The 22,256-nt window shown below is 43.7% G+C and overlaps 2 protein-coding genes and 1 pseudogene across 4 annotated transcripts in view; 2 read left to right on the top strand and 1 right to left on the bottom strand.

Moving 5' to 3' along the window:
- The window catches only part of MAK16 (MAK16 homolog), a 1,030,778-nt gene that overhangs the window by 49,193 nt on the left and 959,329 nt on the right, over positions 1-22,256 (bottom strand). The gene's annotated exons all lie outside the window — the stretch shown is intronic.
- FUT10 (fucosyltransferase 10) overlaps positions 1-22,256 on the top strand; it is a 115,730-nt gene that overhangs the window by 21,126 nt on the left and 72,348 nt on the right. For both annotated transcript variants that reach the window (XM_050802513.1, XM_050802512.1), the window contains exon 3: positions 592-886. In XM_050802513.1, the coding sequence (XP_050658470.1) occupies positions 592-886 (295 nt within the window). The remainder of the gene's footprint in view (positions 1-591; positions 887-22,256) is intronic.
- On the top strand, positions 13,472-19,298 carry LOC126961811 (RNA-binding protein 4-like; annotated as a pseudogene). Its single transcript, XR_007728422.1, has one exon. The product of XR_007728422.1 is annotated as an RNA-binding protein 4-like (transcript).

A 22,256-nucleotide genomic window follows, 5' to 3' on the forward strand; every position in this document is an offset into this window, starting at 1 on the left:
GGGTGCAGTGGCGTGATTTTGGCTCACTGCAACCTCTGCCTCCCAAGTTCAAGTGATTCGATTCTCCTGAATCAGCCTCCTGGGTAGCTGGGATTACAGGCGTGCGCCGCCACCACGCCTGACTGATTTTTGTACTTTTTTTTTTTTTTTTTTTTGAGACGGAGTCTCGCTGTGTCACCCAGGCTGGAGTGCAGTGGCCTGATCTCAGCAAGCTCTGTCTCCCGGGTTTACGCCATTCTCCTGCCTCAGCCTCCCGAGTAGCTGGGACTACAGGCACCCCCCCACCTCGCCCGGCTAGTTTTTTTTTTTTGTAGTTTTTAGTAGAGTCGGAGTTTCACCATGTTGGCCAGGCTGGTCTCAATCTCCTGGCCTCAAGTGATCCTCCCACCTTGCCCCACTCTGATGTGCTGAGATTACAAGTGTAAGCCAGAGCACCTAGCTTTAATTTGTGTTGTTTTAAATTACTGTTTGTGGTAATTTGTTACAGCAGCAATTGAAAACGAGTCAGGGGCTAAATCATCAAGATAAATGAGAGATGTGCAAAAGAGAACCAAACAGTTTGACTCTGGTAATAATTGTCTTCTCTTTTAGGTCATGGTTGAGCTGGGGAAGTTTGAAAGGAAGGAGTTTAAAAGTTCTAGTTTGCAAGATGGACATACAAAAATGGAGGAAGCACCTACACACCTTAATTCATTTCTTAAGAAAGAAGAATTAACTTTCCACAGGAAAAGAAAATGGGAATTGGACAGCTACCCCATTATGCTCTGGTGGTCCCCGCTGACAGGGGAAACTGGGAGGTTAGGCCAATGTGGAGCAGATGCTTGTTTCTTCACCATCAACCGGACCTACCTGCGTCATCACATGACCAAAGCATTCCTCTTCTATGGTAAGCAGGGCTTTCGCCTTTCTCCCTTTGTTTGCTGTGGTCTTACTCCAACGCTGAGTTACAGCTTACCACTGAAAAGTGATGGTGGAGCTCCCCTTGAAAACACTTTAACACCCCTGATTTCCTTTGCATTTGCTCTGTGGAAGGCCGGAGCATTTAGCAGATACAAAAAAGAAACAAGCCTGGCTGGGCGTGGTGGCTTCTGAATTCTCTAACACGTTTATCTCTGAAGGGTTGGATAAGGGATTATGATCTTCTAGTTGTGCGTTAAGATGAAGCAAAGTTAAATGTTGAGTTTAACTTCCCAAATTTTAACAGAAGCTTCTAGAAAGATTTCCATTGCATACACACACAAAAATAGATAATATAATGAGCATTTATGTACCTATCACATAGCTTAAGGCATAAAATATTACATGTATAATTGAAAATCAATATGGCCCCTCCCTGACCGATCCCATTTCCCTCCCTGATACTTCAGAGGGAATCATGATATATATGTGTGTGTGTTTGTGTAACAATATATGTTATTTAGACATATAGGAATTATATATACATGTGTGTTAAAGTTTTTTAAATGTTTAAAACTGTTAAAAAAGGTTTTTAAATGTTTAAAACTTTTAAAAAAGGTTTTTAAATGTTTAAAACTTTTAAAAAAGGTTTTTAAATGTTGAAGTGTTTTAAATGTTGACTGTAGTACAACCACTTTAGATACTGGTTTGGCAATGTCTAGTAAATGTGAATTCATACTTAATAATTCCACTACTAAATTTATAACCACGTGAAATCTCACATATATACCTGGATTGTTCATTATAGCATTGTTCATCATAAGTAAAGCTTTTAAAGTAATTGAAATGTCCAATAACAGAAAAATGATTACATGAAGTATATAAATTCAGTGCAATACTATGCAATGATGAAAATGAACTAGAGCTGTGAGCATGAAAATTTGATAAACCTCAAAACTAAGTTACAGATAGGAAGTTACATATAACACTACTCTGCATTGTTTATGTTATTGTTAGAAATCTGTAGTATAATTTTTTTTTTTTTTTTTTTTTTTGAGGTGGAGTCTCACTCTGTCGCCCAGGCTGGAGTGCAGTGGTGCGGTCTTGACTCACTGCAACCTCCACCTCCCGGGTTTAAGTGATTCTCCTGCGTCAGCCTCCTAAGTAGCTGGGACTACAGGTGCCCACCACCACACCTGGCTAATTTCTATGTTTTTAGTAGAGACAGAGTTTCACCATATTGGCTAGGCTGGTCTCAAACTCCTGACCTTGTGATCCACTTGCCTCTGCCTCCCAAAGTGCTGGGATTATAGGCGTGAGTCACTGCACCCGGCCGTCTGTAGTAGAAATTCATTTAAGAATATGTGATGCTGCTCCAGGGAAAACAACAAGTTGTACACACATATACATACATAAACACATGCATACACATATACACATATATACATACATACACACACATATATACACACACATATACATGTATACATGCATATATACACACATATATGCTGATCTTGAATTGTAATCCCCATAATCCCCACGTGTCAAGGGCGGGGCCAGGTGGGGGTAACTGGATCGTGGGGCAGTTCCACCATGCTGTTTTCATGACAGTGAGTGAGTCTCATGAGATCTGATGGTTTTATAAGCATCTGGCATTTCCCCTGCTGGCATACACTCCATCCTGCCACCCTGTGAAGAAAGTGCCTGTTTCTCCTTTGCCTTCTGCCATGATTGTAAATTTCCTGAGGTCTCCCAAGCAATGCAGAACTGTGAGTAAATTAAACCTCTTTCCTTTATAAATTATCCAGTCTCGGATATTTCTTTATAGCAGTATGAGAATGGACTAATACAGTATACATACATATATGTTCATACACACATATATACACATATACACACATATATACACATATACTTATACATATGTGCACATGCATACACATATGTACACACATACATATATACACACATACACATTTATGCATACATACACGTGGGCATATACATATGTACACACATATACATCTACATAATGCATATATGCATATATACACATATACACATGCACATATGTACATACATATACACACACATACATGTATACATGTATATAAATACATACACTTAGATACATACACACACTGTAATTTATGTGTATATATACAGATTGAGCATCCTAAATCTGAAAAATTTGAAATCTGAAATGCCGCCAAATCCAAAACTTTTTGAGCACCAATATGATGTTCAAAGAAAGTGCTTATTGGAATATTTTGGATTTCAGAATTTCATATTTGGGATTCTCAGTGGTATAATTCAGGTGTTCCAAATTTTAAAAAATCCAAAATCTGAAAAACTCCTGGTCCTAAGCATTTCTGTTAAGGGATACTCAATCTGTATGTATGTACATATATGTGTACACACACACACACACATTTTTTGTGTATAATGTACTTCTTTGCTTCTCTCTCCCTTTTCTGGAAGCATATAGAATCTTCTCTTTTTCACCAGTTTGGAAATTTAGTAATAACTGCTTTGGTGTGAGTCTGTATCCTTTTACTGAAGTGGGAACATAAATGTCTGGTTGCCAGGAAGCCTGCAAAACAGTATTTAACTTGGTGACTTTTCCGGGACTCACAGATCTACAGAGTCATGCACTTAATTTTGTCAGCACACTTAAGAGTTGGTTTTTCTGTCTAGGATGGACTTATCTCCAACCAAGTTCCTAGGAGACTTTTGGTTTGACCTTCCATACCTCAGATCCTGTGTTACTCTCCAGGGCCTAAAACTATCAGTGACTCTCATGGAGAACCAAATCTGTGCTGTTTATTACCTTGGCACTCAAGGCTCTGTGTAATCTGACTCCAACCTACCTTCCAAGCTTAACCCCTCTGATTCTACCAACTAAACCTTATGTTCAAAAGTCAAACTGGAATATTCCCCATTTTAGGCATAAGCCACAAATATTCCTAACTTTGCACCATCGTTCATTCAGTTCTATGTCCTAGATTGTATTTGTATTTGTCCTGTCAGAATAATCTACTGAATACCTTCCATTTATTTGGCAATATAGATGAATAATATAGTTTCTGATGTCAAAGATTATTATCTTGAGAAAAAGATATGACCCAACTGTAATGCAGGGACAAATGGTATGAGTACTGTGAGAGAAAAGCCAACAAGTCTTTGTGGGTTTCAAAGGCAGGAGAGAGCACCTACTATTGGAGGGATCAAGAAAGGCTTCATAGGCCAGGCACTGTGGCTCATGCCTGTAATCCCAGCACTTTGGGAGGCCGAGGCAGGTGGATCACCTGAAGTCAGGAGATTAAGACCAGCCTGTCCAACATGGTGAAACCCCGTCTCTACTAAAAATACAAAAATTAGCTGCGCATGGTGGTGTGTGTCTGTAATCCCAGCTAAGATTGTGCCACTGCACTCCAGCCTGTGCTGCAGAGTGAGACCTTGTCTCCAAAAAAAAAAAAAAAAAAAAAAAAAAAAAGGCTTCATAAGCCCTTCTTTATAAAGTAAGAAATTTGAAGCGGGTCTTGAAGGATATTGGGATTGGATAACGTTGAGATTGGAGGATATTTCAGTATGAAGAACAGCAAGAATGGAGGCATGGAGGAAAACAATTGTGAATAATATCTGAGGTACAGCAAGCAGAGTGGTTGGCTATAGCTTAGTTCTGGGTAAGGGAACGATAAAGATTGAAGGACATATTGGGACCAGAGCTTGGAGAACCTTCAAGGTTGGCTTAAGATTTTTCCATCACATCATAGGATGGTGTTGAGGAGTCAGTCACTGGAGTTAAAACCACCTTTTAAAAGTCAACTCAGGCCATTTGCGGTGGCTCACACCTGTAATCCCAGCACTTTGGGAGGCTGGGGCGGGCAGATCACCTGAGGTCAGGAGTTCGAGACCAGCCTAGTTAACATGGTGAAATCCCACTTCTACTAAAAATACAAAAATTAGCCAGGTGTGGTGGTGTGTGCCTGTAATCCTAGCTACTCGGTAGGCTGAGGCACAGGAATCGCTTAAACCTGGGAGGAGAAAGTTTCAGTGAGCCGAGATCACATCACTGTACTCCAGCCTGGGTGACAGAGTAAGACTCTGTCTCAAAAAAAAAAAAAAAAAAAAAATCAACTCAGATATAACACGTACAAACCATTCCTGATGCCTCTCCATCAGATGAATCCTTTCTTCTCTCAATGCCCACAGAGCATTTTATATCTCCTTTATGTCATTTAATTGAGTATCTACTATATATCAGGCACAGTGCCAATCATGAGGAATACAGAAGATAAATAAGGTAGCTATGGTGTTTGGTCTTGTACTATATGACCGTCTCTTCCCTAGTGCAGTGTAGAGTTCACAATAGAGCAACATCAATTCATCTTTGTTCCTCCTCCCACCCACTGTATATAGTGTACTGCTTTGTACACGGTAGGTGCTCAGAAAATATTCTTAGAGACTTATAGTACTTTTTTTTTAAGATGGAGTCTCACTCTGTCACCCAGGCTGGAGTACAGTGGCATGATCTCAGCTCACTGAAACCTCCGCCTCCCAGATTCAGGCGATTCTCCTGCCTAAGCCTCCTGAGTAGCTGGGATTATAGGAGTGTGACACCATGCCTGGCTAATTTTTGTGTTTTTAGAAGAGACAGGGTTTCACCATGTTGGCCAGGCTGGTCGTGAACGCCTGACCTCAAGTGATCCACCTGCCTCAGCCTCCCAAAGTGCTGGGATTACATGTGTGAGCCACCATGCCCTGCCAAGAGTTAGAGTCTTTATGAATAGAGAGACCCATTCTAAACCCGAGAGTCTACCTTCTTTTTTGTAAAGGTGAGAGACTGAGACTCAGGAGTGTTAGGGATGTGCCAAGATTGCAGTGGTTAGTACCATTGCAGTACCCCAGTGGAGAACCAAGGCGTACTGACTCCTGACTGTGCTCTTTCACCTAGACCATATTTGTTTTTTGTTTGTTTTGGAGACAGGATCTCACTCTGTTGCCCAGGCTGGAGTGCAGTGGCATGATCATAGCTCACTCCATCCTCCAACTCCTGGGCTCGAATTTTGGCTTAAGACTTTCCATTACATCATAGGATGGTATTGAGGAGTCACTGGAGTTAGAATAACCTTTTGAAGGACAAAAGGCTATTCCCTTTTGTCCTGCCTCAGCTTCCCAAGTAGCTGGGACTACAGATGCTTGCTGTCATACCTGGCTAATTTTAAATTTTTTTTTTTTTTTTTTTTTTTGCTGAGATGGGGGTCTTATAATGTTGTCCAGGCTGGTCTTGACCTCCTGGGCTCAAGCAGTCTGTCTGCCTCGCCTTCCCAAAGTATTGGGATTACAGGTGTGAGCCACTATGCCTGGCCTAGACCATATTTGAATGGACACTCATGACCATAATTAAACCTGAATATTTGGGTCTTGGAATTGCCTGAGGTGCCTGGTTTTTAACAAACAGAATTGGAAATTCAATTTATTTATAAGGTCTATTGAGCACAACAGAATGAAGACAACACACTCTTCTGTCTGAGTGTTCCAAATCCTAATTAAGTAGGTCAATTAAAACTGCGAATGGGATTCTGGGGCAGCAGGATTGAAAAAGAAAATGCTGAAAAAATGGTGGAAGTATCAAAAGCTGACCTAATTAAGGGTAAAGGAAACTCACAGGATTATGTGGCATCGAAGCTTTTGCAAACATTTTACATTTTAAATTTTGTTTGTTACCTTTGTAACCTCCTTGTTTTTCCTTCTTCCTAGAGATGAATTGTTTTCTGAATATAAACATGTTTCTGGAGGTATTAGTTAAAGACTTTAAGCAGTGAAATATGCGAATACTGTTGTCTGGTTTGAGTCTTTGAGAAATGCAAGGATTTAGCTACATTAACAAATCTCTAGCCACCGGTGAAGGAGTTATTTTTTAGACTAGTTTATTGAAGTGAGGAGGAAAAGAATAAAAAGCTTTTTTTTTTTTTTCCTTTGAGATGGAGTCTCACTCTGTCACCCAGGCTGGAGTGCAGTGGCATGATCTGGGCTCACTGCAACCTCTGCCTCTCAGGTTCAAGTGATTCTCCTGCCTCAGCCTCCCAAGTAGCTGGGATTACTGGTGCCCGCTACCACACCCAACTAATTATTTTGTATTTTTAGTAGAGATGGGGCTTCTCCATGTTGGCCAGGCTGGTCTTGAACTCCTGACCTCAGGTGATCTACCCACCTTGGCCTCCCAAAATGCTGGGATTACAGGCATGAGCCACTGTGCCTGGCTGAGGAAAGTTTTTAGAAAGACATTGTGGATACAAGAGGAAAAGTATGGAGAGGCTCTGTCACAGGCTGTCATGAGCTTTGGAGCTGGAATCACTATTGTAGTCCCCCGTGACTCGATGTGGTAGAGAGTGGGTATTCTGGTTGAAAAGGTCTCCCGAGTGGTGAAGTATCTCTACATACACCATCTATGGATGATGAATTCCCAGAGACTTGTAATGAAATACATTTAGAACAAGTGAGAGCAGACCTAGTCCATGCTTCCTTTGTTTCAGAGCATGCTTCGGGATTTCTCAGTGCCTTCATGTGATCACATATAATTAAAAAGAGAGGCATGCCTGGGAGGGAGCCTGACTGTTCAGACAGAGCCTCTTGAGAGTCAGACCTCTGCTGCAGTCCTCATTCTTCAATGTCTAGTCAGTTTTTTCAGTTCACCAAGAATCAGTAAAAGTTTAATGAACTGAATGGCATTGACCTACATAGGAGATTCATACTTATAACAAAAAACCAATTTGTTGGTGTCTTTTCATGGGAAAAGGAATACTGATGTTTATTGTTCAGGGTACCTAGTCCTGATGATCGGGTCAGACAGAGAATGGCATTAGAATCATGAGGTTGCTTACTGAGCTTAGAATTATAGTAAACACTTGAGCAATGGACTATCCAAGAAATGAGAAAGCCTCATTAGCTTCCTTTGTCCCTTACAAAGGAGCAGTAATAATGATCACTGTCATTAATTGGTACCTACTCTGTGCCAGGCACCAAATGGACACTCTCCAAGTATTCTTTTTTTTTTTTTTTTCTAGATAGGATCTTGCCTTGTCACCCAGGCTGGAGTGCAGCGGCGTGATACCGGCTCATTGCAACTGCTGCCTCCTGTGTTTGAGCGATTCTCGTGCCTTAGCCTCCGTAGTAGCTGGGACTACAGGCATGCACCACCACACCTGGCTAATTTTTGTAGTTTTGGTAGAGACAAGTTTCACCGTGCTGGCCAGGCTGGTCTCTAATTCCTGACCTCAAGCCATCCACCCACCTCGGCCTCCCAAAGTGCTGGGATTATAGGCGTGAGCTACCGCACCTGGCCACCAGTTGTATCTTTTTGCATTCCCCAGCTCAGACCCCTTCCCTGCTGGAAGGCTGCTGTGGTCTTTCTGCTCTATACCCTTTCCTGGTTCCTCTTCTCCCTCCCTCTCTAGCTGCTTTCTGGAGCCTGTCAGAGTTGCAGTGAGGACAGGGAGGAGAATGAAGGAGACAGGACATTTCTTAATTGGCTGGGTGGCTTTATGTCCTCTGAACCTAGCAGGTGGTTGTAGCTGGTGTCTTTGGGTGGGTCTGGCAGGTGATGCAAGTGAAGTTTTTTTATTCTGGGGTGGTTTCCTGGCATTTGAAATTTCCTTGCTGGACTTGTTGCTTTTATAGTTTCTTTTCCTAGGAAGCTGCATCTCTGCTCTGGGTAGTCATATGGGACAGCTTCCCAGCACCTGGCATTTTGCAGACCACAGCCGGCCTCTTTCTGCAGAGCTCTCTAGTCTCTGTCTCCTCATGGTTACTTTGGAATCTTGATATCTGTCCTTTTAGTTCCATCTCAACATTCAGTTCTAGAATGTCTCTTTGGAGGGTCACCATTTGCCAGGCCCCTTCTGTGTTGGAGAAGCACAAAAAAGGAACAAGTACAGTCCAACATGATTATGTCACCACTGATGGGATAGTAACCTTGATAGATTTCCTTATACCGCCACCCCTGGTCATCTTGTACTGGGTATCTCCTAAGACTTCATGAGTGACATATCTATGACCCATTCTCTGGGGTGGAGATTTCAGCTCATCTCATCCATTTCATGTTGATTCTTACTCGTTTTTTTCTCCAGAAGTTAGCTTTATTTTGGAAACTGTGCATTGAATGCGGATAGTAGATAATTGTCATTTATAGTGTGCCAGATTTAAGACTTTTTTGGGAAGTGGCAAAGAAATGGGCTTAATTAGAGTATTTGGCAGTAACAAAGGTGGACACACAAATGAAGATCATGGCTAGGCACAGTGGCTCACACCTATAGTCCCAGCACTTTGGGAGGCCAAGGCAGGCATATTGCTTGAGCTCAGGAGTTTGAGACCAGCCTGGACAATATGGCAAAACCCAGGCTATACAGAAAATACAAAAATTAGCCGGGCATGGTGGCGCATGCCTATAGTCCCAGCTACTCTGGAGGCTGCAGTGGGAGGATTGCTTAAGCCTGGGAGGTGGAGGTTGCAGTGAGTTGAGATTGCGCTTCTGCACCCTAGCCTGGGCAACAGAGTGAGAACCTGTCTCAAAAAAAAAAAAAAAAAAAAAGATGAAGGTCATAACTGAACAACAGATTTTATGTGTATCTGCTCCAATTAGATACCTTGTTTAAAATAGACATTCCATTTTTATTTAAATAAATATAATAATAATTTTTGGGGGATGGAGTCTCACTCTGTCATCCAGGCTGGAGTGCAGTGGTGCGATCTCAGCTCACTACAACCTCTGCCTCCTGGGTTCAAGCGATTCTCCTGCCTCAGCCTCCTGAGTAGCTGGGATTACAGGCACATGTCACCACGCCTGGCTAGTTTTTGTATTTTTAGTAGAGATGGGATTTCTGCATGTTGACCAGGCTGGTCTCAAACTCCTGACCTCAGGTGATCCACCTGCCTTGGCCTCCCAAAGTGCTGGGATTACAGGTGTGAGCCACTGTGCCCGGCCCAAATAATTATTTTTATAGTATTTGACATAAAGTAATCCAGCCCAGGAGCTCTCTCAGGCTTCTCGAATGACCCCACCTCATTCAAGTCCCTAGTCCTTATGGTAGCCTGCAAGCCCGCCCGTTCTACCCACACTTCTCCCTTACCATCCTCCTTGTTCCTCCTCCCCATGCTGCTCTGCTCACAGCCCTCAGACATGGAAGCATTTTCCAGCCCCAGAGCCTTTCACTTGCCGTTGCTCCACCTGGGATGCATTTCTGGCTTACTCCTTTACACTGGTCAGATCTGTGCCCAGATGACATTTTCTCAGGGAGGTCTCATTCCTCTCCTTCTCTCTGACATAGTGCTCCCCTCCCTAACCACTCTGAGGACACAAACCCCTGCTGTGTTTTCTTTCTTCATAACCCTTATCACTCCCTGAAGTTCTCTTACTCATTTGGTGACTGGTTTATCAGCCATAGGAAGAACAGGGACTTTGCTTTGTTCATTGCTGTAGCCCTACTGCTTAGAACAGTGCCTGGCATATGGCAGGCCTCAGTAGACATTGTTTTTCTTTAAAAAAATTAAAAGCTTGTAAAAATGGGGTCTCACTGTGTTGCCAAGGCTGGTCTCAAACTCCTGGCCTGAAGTGGTCTTCCTGCCTCAACCTCCCAAAGCGTTGGGATTACAGGCATGAGTCCCCATCCTGGCCAGTAGACATTGTTGAATAAATGATATTATGCATGAAACGGGCCTCATCCTAGGCCTGATGTAGTGGCTCATGCCTGTAATCCCAGCATTTTGGGAGGCTGAGGAGGGTGGATCACTTGAGGTCAGGAGTTCGAGACCTGCCTGGCCAAGATGGCAAAACTCCATCTCTACTAAAAATACAAAACATTTAGCCAGGCATGGTGGCGGGCATCTGTAGCCAGGCATGGTGGCGGGCATCTTGCTCAGGAAGCTGAGGCGCAAGAATTGCTTGAACCCAGGAGACAGAGGTTGCAGTGAGCCAAGATCATGCCACTGCACTCCAGCCTGGGTGACAGAGCCAGACTCTGTCTCAAAAAAAAAAAAAAACAAAAAAACAAAGCTAAGAAATCTGGCCGGGGCGCGGTGGCTCAAGCCTGTAATCCCAGCACTTTGGGAGGCCGAGGCAGGTGGATCACGAGGTCAGGAGATCGAGACTATCCTGGCTAACATGGTGAAACCCCGTCTCTACTAAAAATACAAAAAACTAGCCGGGCGTGGTGGCGGGTGCCCTGTAGTCTCAGCTACTTGGGAGGCTGAGGCCGGAGAATGGCGTGAACCCGGGAGGCGGAGCTTGCAGTGAGCCGAGATCACGCCACTGCACTCCAGCCTGGGAGACACAGCGAGACTCCGTCTCAAAAAAAAAAAAAAACAAAAAAACAAAGCTAAGAAATCAAAACATAGCGTATTAAGCATGTTATTTAGATATTTTTGAAGTATGAATATAGATGAAACACCTGAAAGTGTCGGAGTGGTGAGTTCTGGCATGTGAAAATCGGGAGTGGGGATGAGGCAGGACACTGCTGTCTTATGTTATAAGCCTGAAAAAAATCATTTCACTTTAAAACTCTGTGCAGGTATTCATTTGATATAAGTTAGAATTTAACTCACAAAGACATTTTGTCTCAGGAGATAGTTACACAGAAAGGTGGTAAAAAATTATTAATGAATTATGCAATTCCTAGGCTTCTTTGTTTCATAAGATAACTTTTGGGAAATTTTAATTATGTAAAAGACATCAATTCTTTCTTTCTTTTCTTTTTCACGGGTAGGGTCTGGCTCAGTCACCTAAGCTGCAGTGCAGTGGTGCGATCTTGGCTCATTGCACCTTCTGCCTCTCAGGCTCAGCTGATCCCCCACCTCAGCCTCCTGTGTAGCTGGGACTATAGGCATACACCACCACACCTGGCTAATGTTTGTATTTTAGTAGAAATGGAGTCTTGCCATGTTGCTGAACATCATGGGGCTCACCAAAGCCCGTGTCCTTACACCAAACTAAATCTAGCAAAACCTTATTAACTTACATTTTTAGCTGGAAAGATTAAAAATCAGATGTTGTTGATATGTCATCTTTTCATGAAAGGAAATGAGTATTGTAGGTATAGGAAATATTAATGTCTTGCCAGGAATGGTGACTCATGCCTATAATCCCAGCACTTTAAGAGGCCAAGGCGAGCAGATTGCTGAGCTCAAGAATTCAAGATCAGCCTGAGCAACATAGAACCTCATCTCAAAAAAAAAAAAAAAAGTGGCTGAAAATCCGGTAGCCCTTTTTTTTTTTTTTTGGTTAAGAAGTGACAGATGAGGCCGGGCGTGGTTGCTCACACCTGTAATCCCAGCACTTTGGGAGACTGAGGCGGGTGGATCAGAAGGTCAGGAGATCGAGACCATCCTGGCTAACATGGTGGAACCCCGTCTCTAACTAAAAATACAAAAAAAAAAAAAAATTAGCTGGGCGTGGTGGCGGGTGCCTGTAGTCCTAGCTATTCAGGAGGCTGAGGCGGGAGAATGGTGTGAACCCGGGAGGTGGAGCTTGCAGTGGGCTGAGATTGCACCACTGCCCTCCAGCCTGGGCAACAGAGCGAGACTCCATCTCAAAAAAAAAAAAAAAAAGTGACACATGAGGCTGGGCGCGGTGGCTAACGCCTGTAATTCCAGCACTTTGGGAGGCTGAGGCAGGCAGATCACAAGGTCAGGAGTTCGAGATAAGCCTGGTCAAAATGGTGAAACCCATTTCTACTAAAAAAAAACCAAAAACCAAAAAACAAAAACAAAACAAAAAAACAAAACAAAACAAAAATTAGCTGGGCATGGTGGTGCACGCCTGTAATCCCAGCTACTCAGGAGGCTGAGTCAGGCGAATCGCTTGAATCTGGGAGGCGGAGGTTGTGGTGAGCCAAGATCATGCCACTGCACTCCAGGCTGGGTGACAGAGCAAGACTCCGTCTCAAAAAAGAAGAAAAAAGAAGTGACAGGTGCCCAAACCTGTCTGGCTTCCCTTCTGGCTGGCGTTGGGAGGCAGGGCACAGATTTCACTATTGCAGCTACAGCAATTGAGGCCGATGGAATTGATGGCCCCCATCCAGGTCTAGGCATATTCTCTGACCCACAGAAATCCTCTGAGATGTGCTGGCAGCTCCATTCTGCAGAGCAGACAACTGTATCTCATAGGCATGCAGAATAAAACCATGTAGCTTTAATTGTTTTGTTTTTCTTTGCTCTCAAAAATTAAAACAAGGCTGGGTGCAGTGGCTCATGCCTGTAATCCGAGCACTTTGGGAGGCTGGGGAGGGCAGATCGGTTGAGCTCATGAGTTTGAGGCCAGCCTGGGCAACATATGGAAACCCTATCACTACAAAAAGTACAAAAATTAGCTGGACGTGGTGGTACACGCCTATAGTCCTGGCTATTCCAGAGGCTGAGGTGGGAGGATTGCTTGAGCCTCAGAGGCAGAGGTTGCAGTGAGCCAAGATTGTACCACTGCACTCCAGCCTGGTCAATAGAGCCAGACCTTGTCTCAAAAAAAAAAAAAAAAAAAAGGAAAAAATATTAAAACAATTTAAACTTGCATTTTTTTTTTTTTTTTTTTTTTTGAGATGGAGTCTTGCTCTGTTGTCCAAGCTGGAGTGCAGCAGGGTGATCTTGGCTCACTGCCACCTCCACTTCCCGGGTTCAAGTGATTCTCCTGCCTTAGCCTCCAGAGTAGCTGAGATTATAGGCGTGCACCACCATGCCTGGTTAATTTTTGTATTTTTAGTAGTGATGGGGTTTCAACATGTTTGCCATGCTGGTTAGGAACTCCTCACCTCATGTGATCCGCCCACCTTGGCCTACCAAAGTGCTGGGATTATAGGTGTGAGCCACTGTGCCCGGCCAGAACCATTTATTTATTTATATTTTATTTTACAGATTTTACAGTTGTAGTTTGATCTATCTTATCTAGATTGTTCTAGGGAACAGATTCGAATCCCCTGGCCTTTAAGGAATGTGGGTGCCAGAGAGTCACTTGCCCACTGTTGAGAACCGGTGTCTGTCTCTCAACCAGCTTTGTGTTATATACTTTTTGCATATGTTGGAACTCCCTTGAAATATTAAAAATTTTGCTTCCTAGTGGAGAAAATGACCCCTCAGAAGAAAGGAAGGCAAATACATGTACTGATAATGGAAATGAAGACAAAAGTCAAGTGTTTTAAAACAGCAGTTTATTAGGCAGCAGATAGCAATTTAAATAGATTAAATTGTAGAACATTGGACTAACTTGATGGTTTGCATCCGTGTGAAATGGTTCACGTGACTCCATTTTTTTTGTAGAAATCATATGCTATAATATTTGAATTTAGGATAATTTGAGGGTGTCTCAGGATGTATCCCTTGCTACTGTCAGAGTCTTTTGTTTATTCATTTATACGACTGGTATCTAGAAACGTATTATGGGTTAGGTGCAGGGAGTTATAGTGGCAAACAAAACAGGCTCTGCCCTTATGGAGCTTATGAGATATGTATACAGCATGCCACCAGATAGAGATGAGCATTTTGACTTTAATCAATTAATTAATTAGTTTTTTGAGAGAGGGTCTTGCTCAGTTGCCCAGACTGGAGTGCTGTGGCATGATGATAGCTCACTGCTGCCTGGAACTCCCAGGCTCAAGAAATCCTCCTGCCCCAGCCTCCTGAGTAGCTAGGACTACAGGCACATGCCACCATGCTTGGCTAATTTTTAATTTTTCACAGAGACATGGTCTCAATATGTTACCTTAGCTGGTTTTGAACTCCTGAGCTCAAGTGATCCTCCTGCCTCAGCCTTCCAAAGTGCTGGGATTACAGGTGTGAGCCATCAGGTTCTGTCGCATTTTAACTTTAGACAGAGTGATCAGGGAGGCCTCTCTGAGGACCTAACATTTGAGGCAGAGACTTGAAGAGAAAGCAGTTTGAAGGTGGAAGGAAGAGAAAGAAGACAGCATAAGATAAGGTTTGAATGGGAGTCAGGAGCCAGGCCATCAGGGTTTCATCAGACAGTGGGAAGTTTGGAAATACTCTTTTTTTTTTTTTTTTTTTTTTTTTGAGACGAAGTCTCACTCTGTCGCCCAGGCTGGAATGCAGTGGCGAGATCTTGGCTCACTGCAACCTCTGCCTACCGAGTTCAAGCAATTCTCCTGCCTCAGCCTCCCGAGTAGCCGGGATTACAGGTGCCTGCCACCACGCCCGGCTAATTTTTTGTATTTTTAGTAGAGACAGGGTTTCACCATCTTGGCCGGGCTGGTCTTGAATTCCTGACCTTGTGATCTACACACCTTGGCCTCCCAAAGTGCTGGGATTACAGGCATAAGCCACCGCGCCTGGCCGAAGTTTGGATATATTCTAAGTGCCTTGGGAAAAATATCAGGAGGTTTTAAGCAGGGGTAATATGATCTGATTTTTATTTTGTTTGATTCTGATTTATGCTTTTAAAAGATCCCTCTGACTTCTCCACAGAGAACTGATTAGAATAGGAACATGGAAACAACGCATAGTTTCTTTCTTTCTTTCTTTTTTTTTTTTTTGAGACTAAGTCTCACTCTGTTGTCTGTTGTTCAGGCTGGAATGCGGTGGCGTGATCTCAGCTCGCTGCAACCTCCGCCTCCCGGGAGTGATTCTCAAGTGATTCTCCTGCCTCAGCCTCTCGAGTAGCTGGCATTACAGGCACACACCACCATGCCCAGCTAATTTTTTGTATTTTTAGTAGAGATGGGGCTTCAACATGTTGGCCACGCTAGTCTTGAATTCCTGACCTGAAGTGATCTACCCGCCTTGGCCTCCCAAAGTGGTGGGATTACAGGTGTGAGCCACTGTGCCCAGCTGCAAAACACAGTTTCTATTCAATAAGTGGAAATGATGGTGTCCTGGATTAGGGTGAGATGCAGAGGAGAAGAAAGTGGTAGCTTTGAGATGTGATTTGAAGATAGATACTATGTCTTTTTTGTGGGTGCTATGGTTTGGCTATGTCTCCACCCAAATCTCATCTTGAATTGTAGCTCCCATAATTCCCACATGTTGTGGAAAAGACCCAGTGGGAGATAATTGAATCATGGGAGCAGTTTCCCCCAGACTGTTCTTATGATAGTGAATAAATCTCACAAGGTCTGATGATTTTATAAGGGCTCTCATTCTCTCCTGTCTGCTTCCCGTTTTGCATGGCTCTCATTCACCCCTTTCACTTGGCTCTCATTCTCTTGCCTGCCACCATGTAAGATGTGCCTTTTGCCTTCCACCATGATTGTGAGGCCTCCCCAGTCATGTGGAACTGTAAGTCTATTAAACCTCTTTTTCTTTATAAATTACCCAGTCTCGAGTTTGTCTTTATCAGCAGTGTGAAAACGGACTAGTACAGTGTCGGAGAGGAACAGGGTCTTGCTCTGTTGTCCAGTTTGGAGTGCAATGGTGCAAACAATGCTCACTGCAGTTTCAACCTCCTGTGCTCAAGCAGTCCTCCTGCCTCAGCCTCCTGAGTGGTGCATTCCTGGGACTACTGGCATGCGCCACCACACCTGGCTAATTTTTAAATTTTTTTGTAGAGACAGGATCTCCCTATGTTGCCCAGGCTGGTCTTAAACTTCTGGGCTCAAACGATCCTCCTACCTTGGCCTCCCACAGTACTGGGATTACAGGCATGAGCCACTGCATCTGGCCAGACTATGTCTTGCTGATGACTTAATGGTATCTGTTTTCATAAATACAGGTATATATATATACACACACACACACACACACATATGTGTATATATGTATATATACACTTTATATATATGTGTGTATATGTATATATAGAGAGAATTAACTGTGCTTATTTATTTAACCCCTTGACTTTTCAGATGCTTTGTTGAACCTCATGTTATCAATTTAATGCAACTGTGATGCATAAAAAACATAAATGCAATTATTAATTTCCTTCCTGACGGGTATAAAAACGTCAGTAAATTATTGATCACAAAATATTTTGCTTCCATAGGCATATAAATATTTAATCTTTAAGGTAATTGATATCTACATATTTTACCTTCCTGAGTACAAGTGTCTAAATTTGACATCAAATCATTGATAACTATATATTTCGGTTGCATGGAGGGCCTGTGAAAAAATTTAAGTATGCAACTGGTAGGCAGTCATATAATTCACAGCCCAAAACTTTATGTCTAAAAATGTAAATACAAATTTCTTACACTCTTTTTTTTTTTTTTTTTTTTTTTAAGATGGAGTCTCACTCTGTCACCCAGGCTAGTGATAGTGCCACCCAGTGGCACAATCTTGGCTTACTGCAACCTCTCCCTCCCCGGTTCAAGCGATTCTCTTGCCTCAGCCTCCCAGGTAGCTGGGACTACAGGCATGCGCCACAATGTCCAGCTAATTTTTGTGTTTTTAATAGAGACAGGGTTTCACACTGTTGGCCAGGGTGGTCTCGAACTCCTGACTCCACGTGATCTGCCTGCCTCAGCCTCCTACAGTGCTGGGATTACAGGTGTGAGCCACCATGTCCTGCCTTCAGACTCCTTTTTTAACTGATGAAGCCATTTAATTAGTAAATCTAGAAGAAAAACATCTAGAGGCATTTATAAGGTTTTTTTCCCCCTCCAGTAAAAGTGTCTTGAAAGCTGGCAGTATGCTTTTGTGTTTTTATTAATTTTTTTTTTTTTTAAATTTTAACTGAACCTCTGCTATGTGACTGATGCTTCAGTTTCCTCTGTCTTAGCTAGGGGAGTTCGAGCTCCATTATGGGTACAGTGCTAGGGAAGCAAGAGTGAGGGGGAAAGGGAAGTGATGCTGGAAAGGAAGAGAAAGGATGTAATGCACTCGCATGTTCGTCATAGCACTGTTCACAAGAGCAAAGACATGGAATCAATCCAGGTGCCCATCAATGGCAGATTGGATAAAGAAAATCTTCATATACACCATGGAATACTACACAGCCAGAAAAAATAACAAAATCATGTCCTCTGCAGCAACATGAATGCAGCTGTAGCTGGAGGCCATTATCCTAAGTGAATCAGAATTAATGTAGGAGCAGATACCACATGTTCTCTCTTAGAAGTGGGAACTCTTAACATTGGGTAGGCAGGGACATAAAGATGGCAGCAATAGACACTGGGGACTATTAGAGGGGAGAAGGAGGGAGGGGGGAAAGGTTGAAAAGCTGTTGGGTACTACCACGTTCAGTACCTGCGTAACGAGATCATTCATACCGTAAACTTCAGCATCATGCACATGGACCTCCTGATTCTAAAATAAAAGTTGAAGAAAATTGGCCGCCATTTCAGCGTTTAGTCAGAAGCGTCTGCGCCTCGAGGAGGAGGCCCTGCTGATTTCTGTGCTGGCTGCTGTCAGGATGGTGAAGCTGTTTGTCAGAAACCTGCCCCGGGAGGCGACAGAGCGGGAGATTCGCTCACTCTTCGAGCAGTATGGGAAGGTGCTGGAATGTAGCATCATTAAGAATTAGGCTTTGTGCACATAAAAGATAAAACTGCAGAGGAAGATGCCAAAACTGCAGAGGAAGATGCTTGTAATGCACCATTACAAGCTTCATGGGGTAAAGATCAACATGGAAGCCAGAAAGAATAAGAGCAAAACCTCAACCAAGTTGCATGTGGGCAGAGGATTCAGTGGCGGCCATCAGGGGTCTTGATAACACAGAGTTTCACGGTGGGATGTGTGTGGGTTGAAATTCCGAGCTGTGATCGTGCATGAGAATACACACCCTTGGTGGTACCCAGTCTCCGAGACGTTCTCGGCTCGGTGCGTTCAGTCCCTCAGGAACCGTGGACCTTAATTTACCTTGCTAAGTTGAGACCTGCTCTTCCTTTCCTTTCCTCTTCTGCCCATTTTCCTGTTCTTCTGTCCTTCAATACTTCTGTAGCTTCCCATTCATGTTCTATTCTCCCAGCAGGCCTCGTTGTGTGCAGAAACTGTGGTGGGGGCCGTGCTGTCTCCTCCCTGCCTCCTGTGGCTGTTGGATTTGGGAATGACCCTGGCGAGGGTCTCACTGCCCCCTGGGTCTTTTTTTGGTCCAAAAGCTAGATCTATAGAGTTGGATCACTTTTTTTCTTTACGGTGAAATAAATGGTTTTTCAACTTAAAAAAAAATTGAAAAAAATTATATAAAAACAAAATTAGGCCAGGTATGGTGACTTAGGTCTGTAATCCCAGCTCTTTGGGAGGCTGAGGCAGGTAGATCACTGGAGGTCAGGAGTACGAGAACAGCCTGGCCAGCATGGTGCAACCCCATCTCTACTAAAAATACCAAAATTGTCCTGGAGTGGTGGTGCACGCCTGTAATCCCAGCTACTCTGGAGGCTGAGGCAGGAGGATCACATGAACCAGGAGGTGGAGGTTGCAGTGAGCGGAGATCACAACACTGCACTCTAGCCTGGGTGACAGAGTAAGACTCCATCTCAAAAAAAAAAAAAAAAAAGAAAAAAAGAAAGAAAATTGGCCGGGCGCCGTGGCTCACGCCTGTAATCCCAGCCCTTTGGGAGGCCGAGGTGGGCAGATCATGAGGTCAGGAGTTCGAGACCAGTCTGGCCAATATGGTGAAACCCTGTCTCTGCTAAAGATACAAAAATTAATCAGATGTGGTGGTGCATGCCTGTAGTCCCCGTTACTCGGGAGGCTGAGGCAGAAGAATCAGTTGAACCTGGGAGGTGGAGGTTGCAGTGAGCTGAGACCGTGCCACTGCCCTCCAGCCTGGGTGACAGAGCGAGACTCCATCTAAAAAAAAAAAAAAAATTAAAAACTAAATAAAATTAAGCAAGATATGAATAAATTATGAGCAAAATATTAAAAGAAAAGAGCATGTAGATGGCAGTTTCACCAGGAAGCATAGTCGTGAGAAGTCTCTGGAAAGGAAACATGTCTTGGATAGGGAGGAATGAATAAGAAAATATTTTTCAGTTCCTCCCTGTCTCCTTCCTGTTTGTGATTGATCAAAGGTTTCCCCAGCACTCTGGGTCATGTTAGTTTGTTTCTTGGACAGCCGCTGGGAAAACTAGAGCCAGTGACAGTGTCTGCAGCACTAGCCAGCGAGCCAGTGCACCTGCGTGTGTGCCCAGCCAGCCTCTTGTTATCTGGTGGCAGTGGCAGGGAAGACCCCAGGAGGCGGCAAGGCCCTGTTAGGTGATGTGGGAGCCCCCAGGTAGCGAGGAGCTGCCCTGCAGTGGCTTTAGCAGGAGTGGAGGTGCACATCAGTGAGCCTTGCTCTGGGGAGGGTTGGAACCTCCTTTCTGGGGCCATAGCTGATTCCAGGTGGTCCTCCTGGAATCATCAGCAGCACTGCACCGAAAGCCAAGGTCTAGTGCCCTGCGCAGGAGCTCTCTCCAGTTCTACAGGAGGCCACGAGTGATCATGGGAAGGGGAAAAAGGAATCAAGTAGCTTTTATGCTTACTTGGTTTGTTTTTAAAGAACCCACGGAGCTGCGTTAAACTCTAGGTCCTAAGTAGCAGGGTCATGAAAGAGGAATCAGTGGCCTTCCCATTAGCTGGCCTTTCCATCATGCCGTCTGGGACTTCCTTTCTCCTCCACACGTTGGGAATGTGGCAGTAGGAGGGGTGTCTTGGTGAGGGATGGAGAGAAAACAAAGCTAGGAAGAGCAAAGACAAGATGAATAAGAGAATCAGATTCAAGAGGGTCCTATAAGTAAAATGCTTAATGTGGACCTGCTGCAGGGAAACTTCTGTTTTTTTTTTGTTTTTGAGATGGAGTCTTGCTCTGTTGCCCAGGCTGGAGTGCAGTGGTGTGATCTTGGCTCACTGCAACCTCTGCCTCCCAGATTCAAGTCATTCTCCTGCCTCAGCCTCCCGAGTAGCTGGGATTACAGGCATGCGCCACCACACTCAGCTAAGTTTTGTTATTTTTAGTAGAGATGGGGTTTCACCATGTTGGCCAGGCTGGTCTCAATCTTCTGACCTCATGATGTGCCTGCCTCGGCCTCCAAAAGTGCTAGGATTACAGGCATGAGCTACCGCGCCTGGCTTTTTATTTTATTTATTTATTTATTTATTTATTTATTTATTTATTTATTTTTTGAGACAGTGTCTTGCTCTGTTGCTCTGTTGTCCAGGCTAGAGTGCAGTGACACAATCTCAGCTCACTGCAGCCTAGACCTCCTAGGCCCAAGTGATCCTCCCACTTCATTCTCCTGAGTATCTGGTACCACAGATACATACCACCATGCCTCGTTAATTTTTCAAATTTAGTTTTTTTTTTTTTGGAGACTGAATCTTGCTCTGTCACCCAAGCTGGAGTACAGTGGTGCTATCTTGGCTCACTGCAATCTTCGCCTCCTGGGTTCAAGTGATTCTCCTGCCTCAGCCTCCCGAGTAGCTGGGATTATAGACACCGCCACCACGCCCGGCTAGTTTTTGTATTTTTAGTAGAGATGGGGTTTCACCATGTTGGCCAGGCTGGTCTTAAACTCCTGACCTCAGGTAATCCACCTGCCTCATCCTGCCAAAGTGCTGGGATAACAGGTGTGAGCCACTGCACCCAGCCTCAAATTTAGTTTTCGTAGAGATAAAGTCTTCCTATGTTGCCCAGACTCTGCAGGGCTATTTTTGAAAAGAATGATTAATGAATAATTTTTTTTTTTTTTTGAGACTGATCCTCACTCCGTTGCCCAGGCTGAAGTGCAGTGTTGTGATCTCGGCTCACTGCAACTTCTGCCTCCTGCGTTCAAGTGGTTCTCCTGCCTCAGCCTCCTGAGTAGCTGGGATTATAGGTGTGTGCCACCACGCCCGGTTACTTTTTGTATTTTTGGTAGAGATGGGGTTTTGCCATGTTGGTCAGGCTGGTCTCGAACTCCTGACCTCAGGTGTTCTACTTGCCTCGGCCTCCCAAAGTGTGGTATTACAGGTGTGAGTCACTGTGCCTGGCCTCAATGAATGATTTTAAGTACTTCTTTATGCTACAAGGAAATTTATCAAAATTTAAAGGAGCAGTGCAAATGTCCTTTGAAGAGCTTACTTAGACCTTGATTATTTTGTTTATCCTGAAAATTCTTTTATAATAAAAAATGCATGTGGAATTAGTTAAAATATTTTAATAGCTTTTTGATAGCTAAATATTTCTATTTGGTTGCACATTTTAATGTATTCTAGCACTATAATGTTTAGTATATTCAGGCCTTTATATATAAAGCAGCATATTTGGGATTTCCGTATAGCAGGCACTCTGATGTGGAAAGAGCATTGATTTGGAAGTCAGAATATCTAGGTTTGAGATCCAGCTCTAATACTAGTCATGTAACTGTGAACAATTCACATAACCAATCTAGCATTCCCAAATCTAAATGTACATGTGAATCACCTGGAAAAATTAAGAGACAGCATTTTGTTTCCTACCC

This window comes from Macaca thibetana, chromosome 8, assembly GCF_024542745.1.
Source record: "Macaca thibetana thibetana isolate TM-01 chromosome 8, ASM2454274v1, whole genome shotgun sequence".
Classification (NCBI taxonomy): domain Eukaryota; kingdom Metazoa; phylum Chordata; class Mammalia; order Primates; family Cercopithecidae; genus Macaca; species Macaca thibetana.